Below are 23,326 nucleotides of genomic sequence, written 5' to 3' on the forward strand. Positions count from 1 at the left end.
TAGGTGCGGTGGTGTATCGCTCCTCAGCGTTCTCCTTTCCGACCTGAAGTCACGTGGCTGCCTCTCGGCCAATGGCAGCCACGTGACTTCAGCCATTCTTTATTTCATGAGGACACCTGAGAATACCGCTTAAAGAAGAAGGATCGCTTCCAACATAGTCCAAACAGCTTTGCAAGAAACAACAACAGCTCACTCTACTACAATCTGCTCTAAAAACACCACATAGTGGTAAGTAGATACCCTAAGGGGGAGACCCCGAAGTTGCAAGATCAAGCATCCTACTCCTGTTACTGCAAAGAACTGTTTTATGGACTATTCACACTCAGTTTGCATTTTTGAAGTTTTACATTGTAATATCTGCAATTTTTATTTTTTTTTATTTTTTTATTTTTTGTATTTTGCACAATAATTGCACTGAATAGCACTTTATTAATGATTTACATGAATGGTTTAATCACCATTTTCTAAAATTGTTTTATGAACACTTATTTATATATATTTAAAATAGCAGCGCTGCAACCACTGACCTTCACTCATTAGGGCCCAATGGTCTGCGAGCAGAAGTTGCTCTAGACATCCCTGAGTCTGCAGGATGATCACTGATGGTGGTGATGGTGGCCAGGCATTAGTGTGCTGAGGTGCCGCTTTAGATAGCCGATCCCCGCTGGAGCTCCTCTGTTGAAGCCCAAACAATGAATCCAAATGTATACTGTAGTTAGCAGTCCAAAAACAGCTGCATGAATCGCTGTGTTCAGAAAAGGTTCCTCCAGTGATAGACAGAGTGCCATCAGACACAAGCCAAAAACCAGCGGTCAAATACAAGAAGTGAAACACCTCATCTGTTACCAAAAGGTATCTTAAAGGGACTCTCCCTCCACCATTCTGTACACTCACCAGATGATGGAATGAATAGGCTCTGTACCGCTGTCCACCAGCGTGTTAGAAACGTGGCTTGCTATGACAGTCCCATGGTCACTATTCATGAGATAACCACTGTATAAAAAACCATTAGGAGCCAAAAATTATTCTAATATAGTGTAGTATTTATTTTTAAAAAAGAATGTACACGTGGATAAAAGTCGGTCACAAAAAATTCACATGGAAAACCGCCGCTCCTACCACAAGGATGCGGCAGCTGAAACGTCAGCATATAGGCCCCTCCCGATGCGTTTCGTGCTCAAACGCGTTATCAAGGGATCCATCTTAGGTTTTCTGAACTCAGCGATTCATGTAGCTGTTTTTGGACAAAATAAGGAGCACCCACCAGGTAGGCCCATTGTGAGTGGGGTGGATTCCCTCTTATCACGTCTAGGTGAATACCTAGATTGTTTCTTTCAGCCCTTAGCGCAAGAAGGTTTGGCATATTTACGTGACAGTAAACATTTAATGGAAATTATAAAGGACATAAAGATAGAGGAGAATGACATTCTAGGGAATTCTAATTCCCTCTACACAAACATTAAACAGGAACATGCACTGAGAGCAGCCAAATGGGCCCTAGACCAAACGGAAATCAAAACCAAACAAAAATAATTTTTATTACAAGGATTGGACCTCGCAATGAGCCATAATTTCTTTTGGCACGAAAAAAAGTATTTCAGACAAAAAAAAGGAGTAGCCATGGGAGCAAAGTATGCTCCCTCCATAGCTAACATTTTTATGCGAAAGTGGGAAAGTGAACAAATTTTTAACAACAGACCAAAAGAACTTATCACCTATAAGAGATACATAGATGATATTTTTATTATATGGAGAGGCACTCAGGACTCACTGAATCAATTTTTAACATATATGAGTAATAATCAATATGATATCTCCTTTTCCCATATGTGTAGCTATGATGATATTAACTTTTTAGATTTGTGTATTTTTAAAGATTTTAACAGACTTTATACTAAAACCCATTTTAAAGAAGTGGATGCTAATGGTTATATCCCCGTGGGCAGTTGTCACCATCCCAGATGGCTAAACACAATTCCAAACAGCCAATTAATGAGGATAAGGAGGAACTGCAATAAAGAGAGCGATTATGATGAACAAGCTGAATTGATTATAAAAAAATTCCAAGAAAAGGGATACAAAAAAAGGGACCTTGTAACAGTTAAAAATAAGATTAAAAACATTGAACGCAAAGATTTATTTATGAACAAAGAAAAGACAAAGAAAGATTTTAGTATGACATTTTTAACTAGTTTCTCAAGACAACACTCCCAAATGGAAAAAAATTTGAAAAAGCACTGGCACCTTTTATTAAAAGATAATGTTTTAAAAACCCTTTTACCTCCCAAACCACAGTTCATCTACACAAAACCTAAAACCTTGAGATTACAGTTGGCCCATAATGTGGTCAACCCCCCTACCAAAACCTGTACCTTTTTAGATCAGGTGGGTTTCTTCAGTTGTGGCAGGTGTATGATGTCGAACCTCTAGATTTAGGAAAAGAAAAAGCACTGATTTTAAATCTTCTTTTAATGGAAAAACATACCAAATAAAAAAATGTATTACTTGTGCATCTACTCACGTAACTTACCTCCTCTCATGTCCCTGTGGATTACAGTACGTGGGAAGGACCACTAGGGAACTAAGAGTGAGGCTAAGAGAACATGTTTCACATATAAAAAAGGGTTTTAAAAATCATAGCCTCTCTCAACATTTTAAATTGGCCCATCAAAGCAATCCGACTGAACCCCATTGGAGAGGAGGTAATCTAAAAAAAGCAGTTTCACAGAATGAAACACAGTGGATCCATCGTTTGGAGACACTTAAACCTAAAGGACTAAATGTAGATGTAGATGTAAATTGCTTTTTATCTAATTGGTAATTAATTTAATATTTTAATATCTCATGGGTAAAAATCCTAATAATACTGAACCCTCCTTTCATATATACACATTCTTTACTCGCATATCCTCCCAGATAATTTTAAATATTTTTTAAGCCAATAAAATACCTTTGCCAATTTGCATAATATTAGATTAATACTATTTAACAATTCTAGTCTTCATAAATATAATGACCGCAATCTCCTCTTAATAAGTTATCCCTAAATATATGAATATATATCCAGTATTGTTATTTATTGATAAACATTCTGGTTGTTATATATTATTTATTTGATCTAAAATATCTTTTATTAATATCATATTCACCCAATATTCAAATTCCTAATAATATTTCTCATAAGCACCTTTAGTATATTTAATAAAGGTATAAATCGTATTTATAATTTTAATATGGTATATGTTATATTTTATATGTTATTTTTTAATAGTAAATTTATGCATAATATAGCAATAAGATTTTTAATAATTTATGCTTAGAATTTAATAAAATATTGGTTTTATGTAATATTAATTTATGCATAATATATTAATGAGTTTTTTCATATATATTTTGGTACTTAGAACTACAACAAAATATCAGCATTGTAAACAGGAAGTGATGACCGGACGTAACATTTGTCATAGATTATTAGACATAAATTTATAATAAACTTTTCATAGTTTCGATTGTAGTGCCAATATATCAATCCCAGTACATAAATTGAAAGGTTTTGAGCAATATATAAAGGTCAAATATTAAAATCCGGATATGACGATCGATTGGCTAAAGATATAAATAGCGTCCGTAAACAGGAAGTGATGTCTTTGAAAACGCTGTGATTGACGGCGAAACGCATTGACGTATTTCCGGTTGCGGACAGGACGAAACGTCACTTCCGGTCAGGAACTTCCTGCTCGTGGAACGCACGCCGAGGGCTGCGAACACGAGTTTTTTCTGTATATGCCTTAACGTTCTTTTTGTTTGTAAGTATCCATTTGGCTATATGGTTGGAATAAAAATAGTTCATACTTACTTCACCATGTACGGCCTCTCTTTTATTTAATGGTGGAAGCGGAAGCGGACCCATTTATTTACATCGAAGGCTTTATGGAGAAATATCCTTAAGAGATCCTGGCAACAAGGGCTACTGTGCAATACTATTCAAGGCTTCTATCTATTGGCAAATTGGTGAGTGGGGAACCGAGAGGGACACCTATCACTTTGAAGCACTTTATATATTTGGCACTCCAGCACCTTATTTTGGATCACGATTAAGGACTATTTTTATATATTCACATGGCAATAATTGTTTATATGGACTTCATATGATAATTTCTAGCACTTGAGCACTTTACTTTGATCACTTTTAGAGTTCATTTTTATATTTGTGTGTGATGAATTGAATATTTATCAATATTTTTTCACTTGAGTATTATCACTGATGCTAGCGCTGCATAAATTTGATTTTTATTATTGTTTTTGGACCGCTAACCAGAGATGTATAGTAACGAAGTAGAACTACTTAAGTACTGTACTTAAGTACCGAAATGCGGTATCTGTACTTTCCTAGAGTAGAATTTTTTTCTCCTACTTCTACTTTTACTTCACTACATTTTTTCGATGATTTCGATACTTCTACTCAAGTATTTTTTTTTTGTGCTGCATAGTTACTCGTTACTTTTAAAACAATTACCACTGCCAGAACAGTAGATGGCAGGTTGCATAAAGCTCAAAAAAATGTGTATAATGTCATTTGTAAATCAGCGCATACGAAAATAAAGGCTGTGTATAATAAAAGCTGCTATACCAAATCTTTCCAATAAAAAGAAAATATAAAACAAACAAATAAATGGTGCTACAGCGCTTAAAGTGCATCAAGAAACTACTAACAAACACAGGTTAATCATTTGAATAAATCATTTGAAATAATAAAAACAATATGATGTTCAAACTTTTGACTTAATTCTTTAATAACTACATAACACAGTACTTGTACTTCTACTTTCAGTACTTGAGTAGAAATTTTTTTTCAAAACTACTGGTACTTTTTACTTTTAGTACTTAAGTAGCAAATTTTTTGAAAAAACTACTTGCAATACTTAAGTAAAAAAAATGTTGAATACTTTAGTACTTCTACTTAAGTAACTTTTTCTGCGAGCACTTCCACTTCTACTCAAGTAATTTTTTGATCGAGCACTTGTACTTTTACTCAAGTAGAAATTTCGAGTACTTTATACAAGTCTGCCGCTAACTATACATTTGGATTCATTGTTTGGACTTCATGTTCACAAACTAATATATTTTGATCACTTTATGAAGAAGATTTCCTTTGTTTGGACTGTCACTTGACCTTGCACTTAACATTGCTTATCGTATGTTTTAAATTCATCTTTATTTTTTGGCCCAGCTGCTACACACATTTATTTCTAGCTCTCACTTTATCCACATATTATAGTGTATAACATCCCACAATAGTTTGCTAACAAGGTGGAGTGGACATAATACTAGCAAACAGACAGAAACAATAGGTGACCCAATTAACAATGGGAGAGATACAACCTTGTGTATTCTGTTCACAAGACACATTATCGGAAGACAAACGATGTCCCAGCAGTCTGATACAGTGGAATTAATTTATCTTCATAGATCTCCTGAGGAGCAGATTAATAAATATTTCTGTCCCAAGTTAAGAAGCCTCTCCAACCCTGCCTGCAGGAGGGCCACCATATTCCCTCTGACCAATAGTCTGTACAAGATGAATTTTACACCATTCATTACATGGCTGTCCATCATTAGAGAATGATCTGCTCTCTCCATGGGCCATAATCAGTGGGTAGGAGGCTTTCCCCCAGTACTCTCCAAAATAAGGTGACCAGATTTTTTAAATAAAATCCGGGGACATTTTTTTTTCTTTATTGGCAAATGCCACAGGACTGCATAATACACAGAGCGCTGAGCACAGGACTGCATAATACACAGAGCGCTGGGTACAGGACTACATAATACACAGAGCACTGGGCACAGAACTGCATAATACACAGAGGGCTGGGCACAGGACTGCATAATACAAAGAGCGCTGGGCACAGGACTGCATAATAGGCAGAGCGCTGGGCACAGGACTACATAATATACAGGAGGGTGTTAGGCATAGAGTACAGGGTTCAGAGGTTTGCTATGTACAGAGGACACTTCTGACCCCACATCCATACCTCACCTCTGCACCCTTCTCTCACAGATTATCTCTGCAGCCACCTCTTAGCCCTTCCCCCACATGCACGCTCCTGCTGTGTTTAGACAAAGCGGGAGGCGGGCCATGGGAAAGGCGGCGATTGCTGCCTTCCTCCCGTGATCGTCCGGTAAACGGAGAGAAGACCCGCCTGTTTATATACACAAAGCAGGCCGATCTTCTGTCAGACAGGCAGGGACAGATCTGAAGTTTCAGCTAAGCTGACACCCCGATCTCTCTGTGCCTGTCACAGAACCCATCCCCCACACAGTGAGTAAGCATAGATGCATACATTAACCCCTTTGATCACCCCAGGGTTAACCCCTTCACTGCCAATGGCATTAATACAGTAACATTGCATATTTTTAGCACTGATTACTGTAGTAACGTCACTGGTCCCCCCAAAAGTGTCAAAAATGTCAGTTAGGGTTCCGATCTGTCCGCTGCAATGTTGCAGTCCTGCTAAAAATCGCAGATCGGCGCCATTACTAGTAAAAAAAAAAAAAAAACAATAAAAATGACATAGTAGACACGATAACTTATGCGTAAAAGAATCAAAATATGCTTATTGCAATTTTTTTTTTTACTAAAAATATGTAGCAGAAAATAAATTGGCCTAAAATGTTAAACAATTTTGATTTTTACTTTTTTTTGGGAATGTCCTATAGCAGAATGTGAAAAATGTATATTTTTTTTCAGAATTGTCGCTCTTTTTTGGTTTATAGCGCAAAAAATAAAAATCGCACCGGTGATCAAATACCACCAAAAGAAAGCTCTATTTGTGGGAAAAAAGGACATCAATTTTGTTTGGGTACAGCGTCGCAGGACTGTGCAATTGTCCGTTAAATAACGCAGTGCCGAATCACAAAATAGGGCCTGGTCATTAAGGGGGCAAATCCTTCCGGGGCTGAAGTGGTTAAAGAAAATTAAATCATACAAAAAATTAACAAAAAAGTGCTCCATATTAAAATATGTATATAATATGGAACACTTTTGTTACTTTTTTTGTATGATTTAAAATAAATTTTATAGTGCAGCGATCCCTCTCTTGGAATGATATACAGTGGGTACGGAAAGTATTCAGACCCCCTTCAATTTTTCACTCTTTGTTATATTGCAGCCATTTGCTAAAATCATTTAGGTTCATTCTTCTTCCTCACGAATGTACACACAGCTCCCCATACGGAAAAACACAGAATTGTTGACATTGTTGCAGATTTATTAAAAAAGAAAAACTGAAATATCATATGGTCCTAAGTATTCAGACCCTTTGCTGTGACACTCATATATTTAACTCAGGTGCTTTCCATTTCTTCTGATCATCCTTGAGATGGTTCTACACCTTCATTTGAGTCCAGCTGTGTTTGATTATACTGATTGGACTTGATTAGGAAAGCCACACACCTGTCTATATAAGACCTTCCAGATCACAATGCATGTCAGAGCAAATGAGAATCATGAGGTCAAAGGAACTGCCTGAAGAGCTCATAGACAGAATTGTGGCAAGGCACAGATCTGGCCAAGGTTACAAAAAGATTTCTGCTGCACTTAAGGTTCCTAAGAGCACAGTGGCCTCCATAATCCTCAAATGGAAGACGTTTGGGACGACCAGAACCCTTCCTAGAGCTGGCCGTCCGGCCAAACTGAGCTATCGGGGGAGAAGAGCCTTGGTGAGAGAGGTAAAGAAGAACCCAAAGATCACTGTGGCTGAGCTCCAGAGATGCAGTCAGGAGATGGGAGAAAGTTGTAGAAAGTCAACCATCACTGCAGCCCTCCACCAGTCGGGGCTTTATGGCAGAGTGGCCCGACGGAAGCCTCTCCTCAGTGTAAGACACATGAAAGCCCGCATGGAGTTTGCTAAAAAACACCTGAAGGACTCCAAGATGGTGAGAAATAAGATTCTCTGGTCGGATGAGACCAAAATAGAACTTTTTGGCTTTAATTCTAAGCGGTATGTGTGGAGAAAACCAGGCACTGCTCATCACCTGTGCAATACAGTCCCAACAGTGAAGCATGGTGGTGGCAGCATCATGCTGTGGGGGTGTTTTTCAGCTGCAGGGACAGGACGACTGGTTGCAATCAAGGGAAAGATGAATGCGGCCAAGTACAGGGATATCCTGGACAAAAACCTTCTCCAGAGTGCTCTGGACCTCAGACTGGGCCGAAGGTTTACCTTCCAACAAGACAATGACCCTAAGCACACAGCTAAAATAACGAAGGAGTGGCTTCACAACAACTCCGTGACTGTTCTTGAATGGCCCAGCCAGAGCCCTGACTTAAACCCAATTGAGCATCTCTGGAGAGACCTAAAAATGGCTGTCCACCAACGTTTACCATCCAACCTGACAGAACTGGAGAGGATCTGCAAGGAGGAATGGCAGAGGATCCCCAAATCCAGGTGTGAAAGACTTGTTGCATCTTTCCCAAAAAGACTCCTGGCTGTATTAGATCAAAAGGGGGATTCTACAAAATACTGAGCAAAGGGTCTGAATACTTAGGACCATGTGATATTTCAGTTTTTATTTTTTAAGAAATCTGCAACAATGTCAACAATTCTGTGTTTTTCTGTCAGTATGGGGTGCTATGTGTACATTCATGAGGAAGAAGAATGAACTTAAATGATTTTAGCAAATGGCTGAAATATAACAAAGAGTGAAAAATTTAAGGGGGTCTAAATACTTTCCGTACCCACTGTGTATATATATCTATATCCTTTTTTTTTTTTCTTAAAACTATATTGATAATATATATTTATATATCACAGAGGACATTTTAGTGTGTGTGTATTTTTTTTAAATATATAGATTTAAATTATTATATTAAAATATATAGCTATAAAAAATATATACAGTCTATTTCACACAAAACTGGCCCCGAGCAGCTTCCTCTGACAAGCGTTCCTATAATATGACATTAAGATTTCAGCCACTTCTCCCCATCACACTGCTCAGGGTTCAAGGCTTGGCTCGGTCACATGTCGGGGTGTAGTGTAATCCTCGGGATGTCATCTCTCTGGGATCCCCAAATTACAAAATATCAGTTTTGATTGGTCGGATCCTTTAACTTATTTATAACCTGCCCAGATCCTATGAATTCATTGCCTTGTGGGATCAGCATCAGTAATTGTCTAATAATCCTCCCACTGACATTCCGTGTAATTCCTGTTTTTGTGATATTTAAGTAAAACAAAAAAATGAACCATTTGTTTTTCTTCTTTGTGTGTGTAGGAATTCTAGATTTATTCTAGAGAGTTCGGAGAGTTGGAATTTATTGAGACATTTGAAGAGTTTGAAGAGCTTTTTTTATAGTTGGATTTATAATTCATTGTGAGAAGAGATCTGATTGGTAAGTGTTTATATCTTTCTACCCTTATCACACGTGGCCTCCAATATATAACATTGTATTATTGCCTTGTTTTCTTATTCACTTGTCGCCAAATCATGTACCTGTACGCAGTGGCCCAGGGGGCGGGGACAGTTAAGGGGGCAGGGCTCTCCAACTGTCACATGATGCAGGGAGGTATAAAATTTAAAATTGCGCACACCTGCGGAATGGCGACAAACTATAAAAATCTCCATAGGTGACGCTTTAAAAATTTTTAACGGTTACCAGTTCAGAGTTACAGAGGAGCTCTTTTTTTTAATTATTGCTCTCGCTCTGGTGATCGTGGCGATACCTACATGTTTGGTTTGAACAGCGCTTTCATTTGAGGGTGTGACTTCCATGTAAGTTTTCATTCGTGCGCGAGCTCGCGGTGACGGGGGCGCTTTAATATTTTTATTTTATTTCATTTATTGATTTTAGCACAGATTTAAAAAAATAAATAAAATCTGATCACTTTTATTGCTGTCACAAGCAATGTAAACATCCCTTGTGATAGTAATAAGCAGTGACAGGTACTCTTTATGGAGGGATCGGGGGTCTAAAAGACCCCAAACCCCTCCTCTGCATTTTAATGTATTCAAAAGGCAGAAAATGGCATTTTTGAATACTGTCACTTTTTTAAATTCGGCGCCTTTAGCTGCCAAGTAACCCGGACGTGACGTCATGGACGCTGCTTCTGGATTACATCATTGGAGACCCGATCGAAGCCAAATCCGCTATGTACAGAGTGCAGGGTTCAGGGGTGCATTACACATAGAATGCAGGGTTCAGGGCAGGCCTGCACGATATTGGAAAAAAAAAATATTGCAATGTTTTATTTTCAACAATATATATTGCGATATTGAGAATGGATGGAAATCATGAAGTATTGCAGCAGGGCAAGCAGGCAGCAGCACAGCCTTCTGCGCCGTGCTTCCAGTGGGATGACAGTATGAATGGAGGAGAATGAAAGGAAGGCAGTAGTTGCCCCCATTGTGTCCAGTGAGATCAGTGACTGCAGATGAAAGGGAGGCTCCAGCCACCCAGCAAGCTGCTCTTCTCAATGGAACACCCTCCATGCACCCCGCACCGAGTATTAGCAGTCTCCCCACATAACTGTCACGCCCATAAGCTGGTTGAGTGTCTCCCCAGCATCCCCTGCAGTGTGTACTGTCCGTGTTCTCCAGCACAGCCATTCCTAGCATAGGGAGGGTCTCTCTCACCCGAGCATGCCGGGTCCCTCATGAATCCTACCCGGGCTCCTCATACGTGCAGATCTATTTGAACTGTCTCTGCTTGCTGCAGCCTGCAGGTGACATCATCCTCCTCCGGTGTGATAGGACACCGCTGGAGCTGTCTGTCTGTGTGCAGGGGCAGCTGATAAGGCGCAAGGGATGCCGGGAGATGTAGTCTTTGTAGGCGCCAACCAGTGGAGGAACAGGGGAGCGAAGAACTACATCTCCCACACTGCCCCCCGATGTGTGGAGCTTATCTATGGGCAAAGCTTAACGGAACATGGGACGGATGTAATCACTGTGAGTCCTCCTCCTCCACCGCCGACTCCTGACTTCTCCCTGCCTATACTAAATATCTTGTCTTCGGCAATATGAATATCACCCAAGACCGCAGAACGATAGTATCGACTATCGTTCAGCCCTAGTTCAGGGGTGCATCACACACAGAGTTCAGGGTTCAGGTTTGCGCTATGTACAGAGTGCAGGGTTCAGGGGTGCATTACACACAGAATGCAGGGTTCAGGGGTGCGCTATGCACAGAGTGCAGAGTTCCAGGGTGCATTAAACACAGAATGCAGGGTTCAGGGGTGCGCTATGTACAGAGTGCAGGGTTCAGGGGTGCGCTATGTACAGAGTGCAGGGTTCCAGGGTGCATTACACACAGAATGCCGGGTTCAGGAGAAAATGCTTTCAAAAATTGTATTATAATATTAAAGCAACACAGTTTCAAATGGAATGGGGACGGGTTAGCAAGTTCGCACCTCATATGAGTTACTGATGTCTGCGACCCCCACTGGGAGGATTCTGCTCACTTCTTCTCCTGCTGAGATGACAGGAAGTGAGAAGAAACTATCCCGGTCAGAACACAGAAAAGAATGAAACCTTGGAAACATCTGAACCCTTTACCGACTCCATCCAAATCTACAAGAAAACATTTTGAGTAGAGTTCCACTCTAAAATTTGTACTTAAGCTTACCATCTTTTTTTTCTCTTTAGATAATAAAATGGAAAGAGCAAACAAAGTGGAGGCAACTATGGAGGAGAAGCAAATTGCCTCACCTCCTGCCGTAATCAAAGACCTGACCAGGAGAATCCCAATAGTAAGTATTCTGGAACGTTCTACTGATTAGTTAGTTCTGGGTGACCAGGGTGAGGAAAGTCCCATGTCTATAAAGAACAGGTTTGTACCAACTACAGCAGAGGAAGGGAGAAGGAAACCCTCTGAATATCTGGAAGCCATGTTTCCTCATATGGGGAACATTTTTAGTGAATGTTCCTTTCCTGGAGAATTGGGGATGAGCGGTGACGGCAGAATCGCCAAAACAACAGAACGAGAGCGGCGAAGAGGAAGAAGAGAACGGTGACGAGATGACTTGTTGTGACTGCTTTTCTGTCCTACATCCATTAAATGCTCTGTGTTGGCTCTTGAGACCGATACAGGAGCTGAGAAATACAGTAAGTACCCTAAAAATGATCCTGCTTAGTTAGTCCCATAGATAACTAGCAGTCTCTCACAAACAAGCAGTTTAGGACTAGAGCAGGGGTATTGAATTCAAATTCTCATAGGTCCGGCCATTAAAATGTTTATCCAGCAGAGGTCCGAGTCTCTATGACTCGGTTTCATCACATTACGGCCCCTCCCTATTATATTAAAGTTTCCCCTTTTACATCAGTGTCATCAGTCCTTCCCTTTACATCACAGCCTCCCCCTTTACACTACAGAGCCCCTTTTACATTGCAAAACCCCCGCTTTACATCACAGAACCCCCCTTTACAATACAGCCCCTATTTACATTACAGTGTCAGTTTACATCACCGTACCCCACTTTACATTACAGCACCCCCTTTACATCAGAGCACCCCTTTACAACAAAGCCCCTCTTTACAATACAGTGCCTTCACATTACAGTGCCTGCTTTACATCACAGCCCCCCTTTGCATCCAAGTCCACCCATTTTACATCACAGCCCCCCAGCTGCCCAAGCAGCTGTTCCCACTTGCTTTAAACGCACCTCCATTGTGCCAGTGCCGAAACACTCCAGCCCAACATGCCTGAACGACTACCGCCCTGTAGCACTGACACCCATTGTCATGAAGTGCTTTGAGCGGCTGGTCCTGGCTCACGTGAAGGACTCTCTGCCATCCACATTAGACCCTCACCAGTTTGCCTATTGCAGCAATAGGAGCACAGAAGATGCAGTTTCAATGGATATAATAGAGGGCCTCCACAGGAATATCCCCAATATAGAGGAGAAAGGAGCCCAATTCCAGTCTATAATCAATTCGCTCCCTTGGCCAATTACCAAGAAGAAGAAGAAGGAAGAAATGTACAAAGAAATGATGAAAATAGGAGAGAAAGGCACAGGGAAGAAGGGGAGAATAGGTCTTTTTTAGAGAAAGGAAGGGATGCCCACTCACCAAAGAAAAAAGACGAATCAAGAAACCCAAGAAGAAGCATGGAAAAAAGAGAGGGAGTAGAGGAGGAAAGAGAAAACAAGAGGAAAAGAGACAGATAGGACCGGGAGTATTCAATATCAGTAATAAAACATTAACACAGGAAGAATTAAAAGTCCTAGATAAAGGACTGAAATATGCTCCAAAAAAGAATTGGAATAAATTTGAAACCTATATAGGGATTCAAAAATATATTCGGCAATTAAATGTGAAAAAATATTTATTGAGTAACCCTATAAAAAGTACAACCTCTACCTCCAACTCGGACCAGATACAGCACTTTAAGAAATCGATCTGTTTTTAATCCTCAAATGCATGACAATAGACACATAGGAGTTTTTAAAGACATGGTTTTAGAAGATATAAAAAATCTGAAAATAAAAAAATACGATGAATCAAGAGCTATACAAAGTGGATTAAAGAAATTGCAAAGAAGAAAGGATATTATAATAAGACCAGCAGATAAGGGGCGGAGGAATCGTTATTTTAACTAAGGAACAATACGAGAACACAATGAAAGAAATGCTGGAAGACTCGGTGACTTATGAAAAATTGTCTAGTAACCCCATTTTGAAACATAGAAAGGAACTCAAACAACTTTTACACTTAGGCCTCAAAAAGAACATATTGAATAAAAAAGAAGCCAAATATCTTTTACCAGAAGCCTGCAGGACTTCACAAGAATAAAGAAAATCCACCACCAAGACCAATAGTGAACGGTATAGAATCTTTAACATCAAGACTGGGTCAATATATTGACTCATACATGCAGCCAATAGTACCACTTACTAAAGCTTTTGTCAAAGATACTAAACATATTTTACAGATTTTAGACGAACTACCTAAATTTGATAATAATATTTTTATGGCGACGGTTGATGTAGCAGCTTTGTACACTATAATTAATCACCAGGAAGCATGTGAATCAGTGAAATGGGCGCTGCGGAAGTATACAACGCTGGTCTGCAAGCAGAGGAAATTTATAGTAAGATGCCTAGATTTTTGTTTGGATAAAAACTATTTCTGGTACAATAAAACCTATTACCACCAAAAAAATTGGAGTTGCCATGGGCGCAAAATTTGCACCAAGCGTCGCTAATGTTTTTATGGCAAGATGGGAAGAAGACACGATTTTTAAAGACACTCCAAAGGAACTTTTTTTATACAAAAGATTTATTGACTATGTATTTTTAATATGGAATGGCACTTTAGAAACATTGGAAAACTTTTTAATTAAATTAAATGAGAACGATAAAAACATTAAACTGACATGGGAGATCAGCAATAAACAAGTGACGTATTTAGATCTTGGAATCATACAAGATGAAGAAGAAAAGAAGATTATCACGAAAACTCACTTCAAAGACGTTGATAAGAACTGCTATCTCCCCACAGATAGTTGCCACCATGCGAATTGGATATGCAATATCCCGAAAGGTCAATTACTAAGACTAAAAAGGAATTGTAAAAGAAAGAATGACTTTTAAGAACAAGCTAGAGTGATTGGAGATAGATTCGTTGAAAAAGGTTACGATCCAATCTTCATTGCAGACAAAATAAAGGAAGTTGGAAATTTAGAAAGAAAAACCCTAGTAATGAACAAAGAAAAAAATAGAAAAAAAATTTACAGACAAATTACCCATTTTACTGGATTACAATATGCAATACAAAAAGATAGAAAAAATAATTAAAAAACACTGGGAGATTTTAAAATTAGATAAACACCTTGGCTGCAATTTACCTGAAAAACCCGTCTTTGTTTACAAAAAAGCACCAATAATCAAGAATATGGTTGTTAAAATGGTGGTTGATCCGCCCAAAAGGAATCTCACGTTTTTTTCCGGAAAGGGATTTTATCCCTGTAAGCGATGCTATGCATGTTTAAAAACCAAAAACCCTAAAGAAAAAGTCTTTGATTTTAAATCTACAAGAAATGGTCTTATTCATAAAATAAAAGACTTTGTATGCTGCAACACTGAAGGTGTAGTGTATGCTCTAGAGTGCGACTGCGGCTTACAATATGTCGGGAGAACAAAGAGGCTATTGAGAATTAGAGTGAAAGAACACATCAAAAATATAGAGAAAGGCTTCGAAAAACATAGCGTGTCTAGACACTTCGACAAACACCATAACAGAGATCCTTCTAAATTAAAAATTTGGGCAATAGGGTTGCTGTGCTGTGACATCTGTTGCTGATCGGGAGAGTAGCCGGGATAGGGAGACTCAGCGGATCTCTGCGATGTGTCAAGTACCTGCTACTCACCTTCAACCTCATCTTCCTGCTGGCAGGATCTGCAATAGTAGGTGTTGGCTTGTGGCTTCTATTTACTGGGAACATTAAAGAACTAAGTGAGGGCGACGAAGAGGTGTATATATTCTTTTTTGTTGGGCTTTATGTACTGATAGGAGCTGGTGCATTGATGATGCTGATTGGCTTCTTTGGCTGCTGTGGAGCTGCCCGTGAATCTCAGTGTTTGCTTGGGGCGTTTTTTGCCTGCCTACTTGTCATTTTTGCTGCAGAAGTCACAGCAGGAGTATTCGCATTTTTGGGCAAACAACGGACTATTACAGATGCTCAGCATTTATACACTAAGGCATATCAAGACTATTTGAAAAAAGGAGGAAATGAAACTCTGCAAGATTTTCACAAATTTGCAAAATGCTGTGGAAATGCAGACCCCCAGAGTGCACAGCGTGTGAACAGCTTGTGCTTGGAGGATCATAAAGAACACAAGGACTGTTTGGAAGAGATTGCAAAGGTGCTACATCACAGTTTCCAAATAGTTGGAATTCTTGCGGTTGCCACAGCCGGAATAACTATCTTCGGTATGATCTTCAGTATGGTCCTTTGTTGTGCCATACGAAATTCAAGAGATATGCTGTGATCTGCCTATTGTGCCTTCCACCCCAGATCATCACCGTGGTACCTGCTGGCACAGGGACTGTTACACACCTGTCGGCTTGGACAAACCTTATTACCCAAGCAATGTATAATAAGCAAAATGCTATAAGCTATGCTTTGTATAAAACTAAGCAATATATTATGAAAGCCGTTGCTCCGAGGAACTGTTATTGAATGATGTAGCCATTTTTAAATATTGCATTTTCCGGTTAATGCTCTAGGAATTGTCTCCTTAACATGTAATTTGCTACTTTATAAAGTTTCAATACGTCTTTTGATTTTGGTGTAAATTGAGGCCTTATCTTTATATCTAGCTACAGTTTTATTCTTTTATTTAACTAAAATGTTAATATTGCTGTAAAATTACTGTATACATAGTAGATGTTTAAGATCATCTTATGCATTTGTTATATACAAAGATAATAACTATTTGAAAAAAAAAAAATAAATTTTGGGCAATAGAACCTTATAAGAAACACTGGAGAGGAAGCCACAAAATACGCTCCCTTAGTCAACGTGAATCCTACTGGATTCACACTTTGGATTCCCTCACCCCTAATGGCTTGAATATAGAGTTCGATTTAAATTGTTTTATCAGTAATTTTTAACTAGATTTTAGAAAGATTTTATATCCTATTTATTGCCCTTTTTTTTTTAGACTAACGAAATAAAGATATTTATAATAATTTAAAATACATGAAAATTTTAAATAATTAGTTTTAGAAAGCTGTGCTGTAGAATTTAATTACCCTTCTTTGACCACTAAAAAAGATTTATTTATAGGTATAATGAATGAAGTTATCAATAGGCTAATAAAATATCCCTTGAATTTTATAATAGATTTTAAATATACGGTTGGTTTAGTATATGTGAGTAGTGTAAGTATGACCCTTTGGTACACATATATCTTTTATTTTATTTTGGTCCGTATTTCCCTGAATAGATTTAGGAGTTTTTTAAGTGTATCACCTATCCAACATGAGATTGATATATGAGAATATTTATACTATATTGATTTCTTTAATTATTCATTTCTTTGGAACATTATCGATTTTATAGCGTGTTTTTATGAAGTTATTAGAAAGACCGTGTACGTCACTTCCGGTCTGTGTAGCCTCGGAACAAATATGATCCAAGAAGTTATGATCAAACTATTCGAAATATAGCCAAAATAGGGATTAAATAATAGACGAATACTTAAAAGATAAATTGATAAGTTTAGCTGGTATATTTATTGGGACCATTCAAGTGCTTCTGTTAACCATCAGTATCTATGAACCAAAGTATCAAGATCGTGTAGTGCCACCAGGACTCACACAGGTGCCCAGAGCTTTAAAAACAGAAATCTCCTATTCATTAAATGACCCAAAGTCGTATGAAGAATATGTGAATAGTATATCTAGGTTTTTGGAGAAATACAACAGCAGCAAGCAGTTAGATCCAGAGATTTTTAAAGACTGCTCTGAAAAACCTACAACCTACACAGACCAAGGACCAATTCCTGAAGATGGTAGCAAGAAATTATCATGCAGGTTTGATAGGAGTTGGCCTGGAAATTGTTCTGGTTTACAAGATCCAACCTTTGGCTTTAAGGAAGGCAGGCCTTGTGTAATCATCAAGATGAACAGAATCTTGGGATTTAAGCCAAAGCCCCCAAAAAATTGATCTTTTCCTGAAATCCCCTGAGCAACTTACAATCCATTTGTTATCCCTATTATTTGTGCAGGAAAGAAAGAGGAAGATCAACCTAAGATTCTAGATGTGGAATACTTTGGAATGGCCAGAATTGCTGGATTCCCACTGAACTACTATCCTTACTATGGAAAGCGGATACAGTCCTACTATCTCCAGCCCCTTATTGCTGTTCAATTTAATGTCACCATGGGCACTGAAGTCCGCATTGAGTGCAAGGCGTTTGGCGAAAACATACACTATAGTGATAAAGACCGCTTTCAGGGACGTTTCGATGTCAAGTTTGACATAAAGAGCTGATTATAGGCACAGCTTGGGTAATACCATAATTAAATTCAATTTAACAAAAAAACAAAACAAAAAAAAAAACCCAAAAAAACTTTTAGTCTTGAACAGTCAGTCATGTATGGGACCTACACTAAATATACAGTGGTTACGGAAAGTATTCAGACCCCCTTAAATTTTTCACTCTTTGTTATATTGCAGCCATTTGCTAAAATCATTTAAGTTCATTCTTCTTCCTCATGAATGTACACATAGCACCCCATACTGACAGAAAAACACAGAATTGTTGACATTGTTGCAGATTTATTAAAAAAGAAAAACTGAAATATCACATGGTCCTAAGTATTCAGACCCTTTGCTGTGACACTCATATATTTAACTCAGGTGCTTTCCATTTCTTCTGATCATCCTTGAGATGGTTCTACACCTTCATTTGAGTCCAGCTGTGTTTGATTATACTGATTGGACTTGATTAGGAAAGCCACACACCTATCTATACAAGACCTTCCAGATCACAATGCATGTCAGAGCAAATGAGAATCATGAGGTCAAAGGAACTGCCTGAAGGGCTCAGAGACAGAATTGTGGCAAGGCACAGATCTGGCCAAGGTTACAAAAAGATTTCTGCTGCACTTAAGGTTCCTAAGAGCACAGTGGCCTCCATAATCCTCAAATGGAAGACGTTTGGGACGACCAGAACCCTTCCTAGAGCTGGCCGTCCGGCCAAACTGAGCTATCGGGGGAGAAGAGCCTTGGTGAGAGAGGTAAAGAAGAACCCAAAGATCACTGTGGCTGAGCTCCAGAGATGCAGTCAGGAGATGGGAGAAAGTTGTAGAAAGTCAACCATCACTGCAGCCCTCCACCAGTCGGGGCTTTATGGCAGAGTGGCCCGGCGGAAGCCTCTCCTCAGTGTAAGACACATGAAAGCCTGCATGGAGTTTGCGAAAAAACACCTGAAGGACTCCAAGATGGTGAGAAATAAGATTCTCTGGTCTGATGAGACCAAAATAGAACTTTTTGGCCTTAATTCTAAGCGGTATGTGTGGAGAAAACCAGGCACTGCTCATCACCTGTCCAATACAGTCCCAACAGTGAAGCATGGTGGTGGCAGCATTCATGCTGTGGGGGTATTTTTCAGCTGCAGGGACAGGACGACTGGTTGCAATCGAGGGAAAGATTCATGCGGCCAAGTACAGGGATATCCTGGACAAAAACCTTCTCCAGAGTGCTCTGGACCTCAGACTGGGCCGAAGGTTTACCTTCCAACAAGACAATGACCCTAAACACACAGCTAAAATAACGAAGGAGTGGCTTCACAACAACTCCGTGACTGTTCTTGAATGGCCCAGCCAGAGCCCTGACTTAAACCCAATTGAGCATCTCTAGAGAGACCTAAAAATGGCTGTCCACCAACATTTACCATCCAACCTGACAGAACTGGACAGGATCTGCAAGGAGGAATGGCAGAGGATCCCCAAATCCAGGTGTGAAAGACTTGCTGCATCTTTCCCAAAAAGACTCCTGGCTGTATTAGATCAAAAGGGGGCTTCTACTAAATACTGAGCAAAGGGTCCGAATACTTAGGACCATGTGATATTTCAGTTTTTCTTTTTTAATAAATCTGCAACAATGTCAACAATTCTGTGTTTTTCTGTCAGTATGGGGTGCTATGTGTACATTCATGAGGAAGAAGAATAAACTTAAATGATTTTAGCAAATGGCTGCAATATAACAAAGAGTGAAAAATTTAAGGGGGTCTGAATACTTTCCGTACCCACTGTATATGCTTTACACTAGCTTTCTGCATTTACTAGGGTTAGAATGTAAAATCAAGGTGTAGCAATAGCAGCGAGTATTTATTATACTGTAAATTTAGAAAAACGAATAAATGAATTGAACCTTGGGACATGCCCATTTTGCTGTAAATTATAATTCCATAATCGAAATGTAGTAAGCAGTGTTTCTGGCCCCAATATATATTGCTACATTGTGTATATTATTTTTTTTGTGTACTTGTACAGTAGCATATGTGCAGACTCTACAGCACGGGTGGCAAACACAAGGCCCGCAGGCCGATTCCGGCCCGCCAGGCCTTTTCATGCGGCCCGCGGCTGCCTGCCACCTCTGTGTCAGTGTAAAGAGAAAAAAAACATCCTCCGCACCTCTTTGCGGCCGGCCAATCTCCAAGGAGACATCTCACGCTCCCTCTCCTAGCGGCGCCGCGTGTGTTTGTGTGCATGCTCGTGTGCCGGCCGGTCTCCATGGCATCCTACGCTCCCTCTGTCCTAGCGGCGCCGGCAGATCGAGCTGTGCGCATGCCCGAATCTCCTGCTCCGTCTCTTCAGTCCCTCTAGTGGCGCTGGCTTGTACTGTCAGTGCTTTTTTCTTTTTTTTTTTCCTGTCAGCTAGTTGCAACTCTGAGAGCGGGATTTTTGCCCAGTACAAACTACATAGGCAGAACTTGTACCAGAGCAGGGACAGATAGGAAGGTAGGATAATGTACAAATGTGAGAGAGTTCTTTTGGGTTTTTTTTGGCGAGGGACTGGGGTGGGGTGGTGAGGGCTTTGGACGCAGGTGGGAGGATGGGAGCAGAACGCACTCCTGAGCCCCGCACGCCAAAACTCCACACGCAACCCCGCACTCCAGGCGCAGCGCACTCCTGAACCCGCACTCCATATGCAGCACACTCCTGAACCCCACACTCCGTACGCAGCGCACGCCAAAACTCTTCACGCAACCCCGCACTCCATGCGCAGGGCACTCCTGAACCCGCACTCCATATGCAGCGCACTCCTGAATCCCGCACTCCGTACCCAGCGCACGCTAAAACTCCGCACGCAACCCCGCACTCCATGCAGAGGGCACTCCTGAACCCGCACTCCATATGCAGCGCACTCCTGAACCCCGCACTCCGTCACCAGCGCACGCCAAAACTCTGCACGCAACCTCGCACTCCGTACGCAACTCTGCACGCAACCCCGCACTCCATGCGCAGAACACTCCTGAATCCCGCACTCTGTCCCCAGCGCACACCAAAACTCTGAACGCAACTCCGCACGCAACCCCACACTCTGTACACAACCCCACACTCCGTACACAGCGCACTCCTGAACCCCACACTCTGTACGCAGTGCATTTCTGAACCTTGCACTCTGTGAATGAATGAAAGAATGAAACCTTGGAAACATCTGAACCCTTTACCGACTCCATCCAAATCTACAAGAAAACATTTTGAGTAGAGTTCCACTCTAAAATTTGTACTTAAGCTTACCATCTTTTTTTTCTCTTTAGATAATAAAATGGAAAGAGCAAACAAAGTGGAGGCAACTATGGAGGAGAAGCAAATTGCCTCACCTCCTGCCGTAATCAAAGACCTGACCAGGAGAATCCCAATAGTAAGTATTCTGGAACGTTCTACTGATTAGTTAGTTCTGGGTGACCAGGGTGAGGAAAGTCCCATGTCTATAAAGAACAGGTTTGTACCAACTACAGCAGAGGAAGGGAGAAGGAAACCCTCTGAATATCTGGAAGCCATGTTTCCTCATATGGGGAACATGTTTAGTGAATGTTCCATTCCTGGAGAATTGGGGATGAGCGGTGACGGCAGAATCGCCAAAACAACAGAACGAGAGCGGCGAAGAGGAAGAAGAGAACGGTGACGAGATGACTTGTTGTGACTGCTTTTCTGTCCTACATCCATTAAATGCTCTGTGTTGGCTCTTGAGACCGATACAGGAGCTGAGAAATACAGTAAGTACCCTAAAAATGATCCTGCTTAGTTAGTCCTATAGATAACTAGCAGTCTCTCACAAACAAGCAGTTTAGGACTAGAGCAGGGGTATTGAATTCAAATTCTCATAGGTCCGGCCATTAAAATGTTTATCCAGCAGAGGTCCGAGTCTCTATGACTCGGTTTCATCACATTACGGCCCCTCCCTATTATATTAAAGTTTCCCCTTTTACATCAGTGTCATCAGTCCTTCCCTTTACATCACAGCCTCCCCCTTTACACTACAGAGCCCCTTTTACATTGCAAAACCCCCGCTTTACATCACAGAACCCCCCTTTACAATACAGCCCCTATTTACATTACAGTGTCAGTTTACATCACCGTACCCCACTTTACATTACAGCACCCCCTTTACATCAGAGCACCCCTTTACAACAAAGCCCCTCTTTACAATACAGTGCCTTCACATTACAGTGCCTGCTTTACATCACAGCCCCCCTTTGCATCCAAGTCCACCCATTTTACATCACAGCCCCCCAGCTGCCCAAGCAGCTGTTCCCACTTGCTTTAAACGCACCTCCATTGTGCCAGTGCCGAAACACTCCAGCCCAACATGCCTGAACGACTACCGCCCTGTAGCACTGACACCCATTGTCATGAAGTGCTTTGAGCGGCTGGTCCTGGCTCACGTGAAGGACTCTCTGCCATCCACATTAGACCCTCACCAGTTTGCCTATTGCAGCAATAGGAGCACAGAAGATGCAGTTTCAATGGATATAATAGAGGGCCTCCACAGGAATATCCCCAATATAGAGGAGAAAGGAGCCCAATTCCAGTCTATAATCAATTCGCTCCCTTGGCCAATTACCAAGAAGAAGAAGAAGGAAGAAATGTACAAAGAAATGATGAAAATAGGAGAGAAAGGCACAGGGAAGAAGGGGAGAATAGGTCTTTTTTAGAGAAAGGAAGGGATGCTCACTCACCAAAGAAAAAAGACGAATCAAGAAACCCAAGAAGAAGCATGGAAAAAAGAGAGGGAGTAGAGGAGGAAAGAGAAAACAAGAGGAAAAGAGACAGATAGGACCGGGAGTATTCAATATCAGTAATAAAACATTAACACAGGAAGAATTAAAAGTCCTAGATAAAGGACTGAAATATGCTCCAAAAAAGAATTGGAATAAATTTGAAACCTATATAGGGATTCAAAAATATATTCGGCAATTAAATGTGAAAAAATATTTATTGAGTAACCCTATAAAAAGTACAACCTCTACCTCCAACTCGGACCAGATACAGCACTTTAAGAAATCGATCTGTTTTTAATCCTCAAATACATGACAATAGACACATAGGAGTTTTTAAAGACATGGTTTTAGAAGATATAAAAAATCTGAAAATAAAAAAATACGATGAATCAAGAGCTATACAAAGTGGATTAAAGAAATTGCAAAGAAGAAAGGATATTATAATAAGACCAGCAGATAAGGGGCGGAGGAATCGTTATTTTAACTAAGGAACAATACGAGAACACAATGAAAGAAATGCTGGAAGACTCGGTGACTTATGAAAAATTGTCTAGTAACCCCATTTTGAAACATAGAAAGGAACTCAAACA

At 40.2% G+C, this 23,326-nt stretch overlaps 1 protein-coding gene and 1 pseudogene across 2 annotated transcripts in view; both read left to right on the top strand.

Annotated features, from left to right (window-relative positions):
• LOC309548281 (sodium/potassium-transporting ATPase subunit beta-1-like) overlaps positions 1-18,072 on the top strand; it is a 388,713-nt pseudogene extending 370,641 nt beyond the window's left edge. Inside the window, exon 3 of the transcript XR_014226163.1 lies at positions 17,220-18,072. The product of XR_014226163.1 is annotated as a sodium/potassium-transporting ATPase subunit beta-1-like (transcript). The remainder of the gene's footprint in view (positions 1-17,219) is intronic.
• LOC309546767 (tetraspanin-2-like) lies at positions 15,285-16,220 on the top strand (the record flags this gene model as incomplete). Its single annotated transcript, XM_082246457.1, has 1 exon — positions 15,285-16,220. A coding segment is annotated over one exon (702 nt), but the record flags the coding sequence as incomplete, so codon positions are not given.
• Positions 18,073-23,326: the final 5,254 nt, after the last annotated feature.

Source organism: Pelophylax lessonae, assembly GCF_965119305.1.
Source record: "Pelophylax lessonae genome assembly, chromosome: 2".
Taxonomy (NCBI): Eukaryota; Metazoa; Chordata; class Amphibia; order Anura; family Ranidae; genus Pelophylax; species Pelophylax lessonae.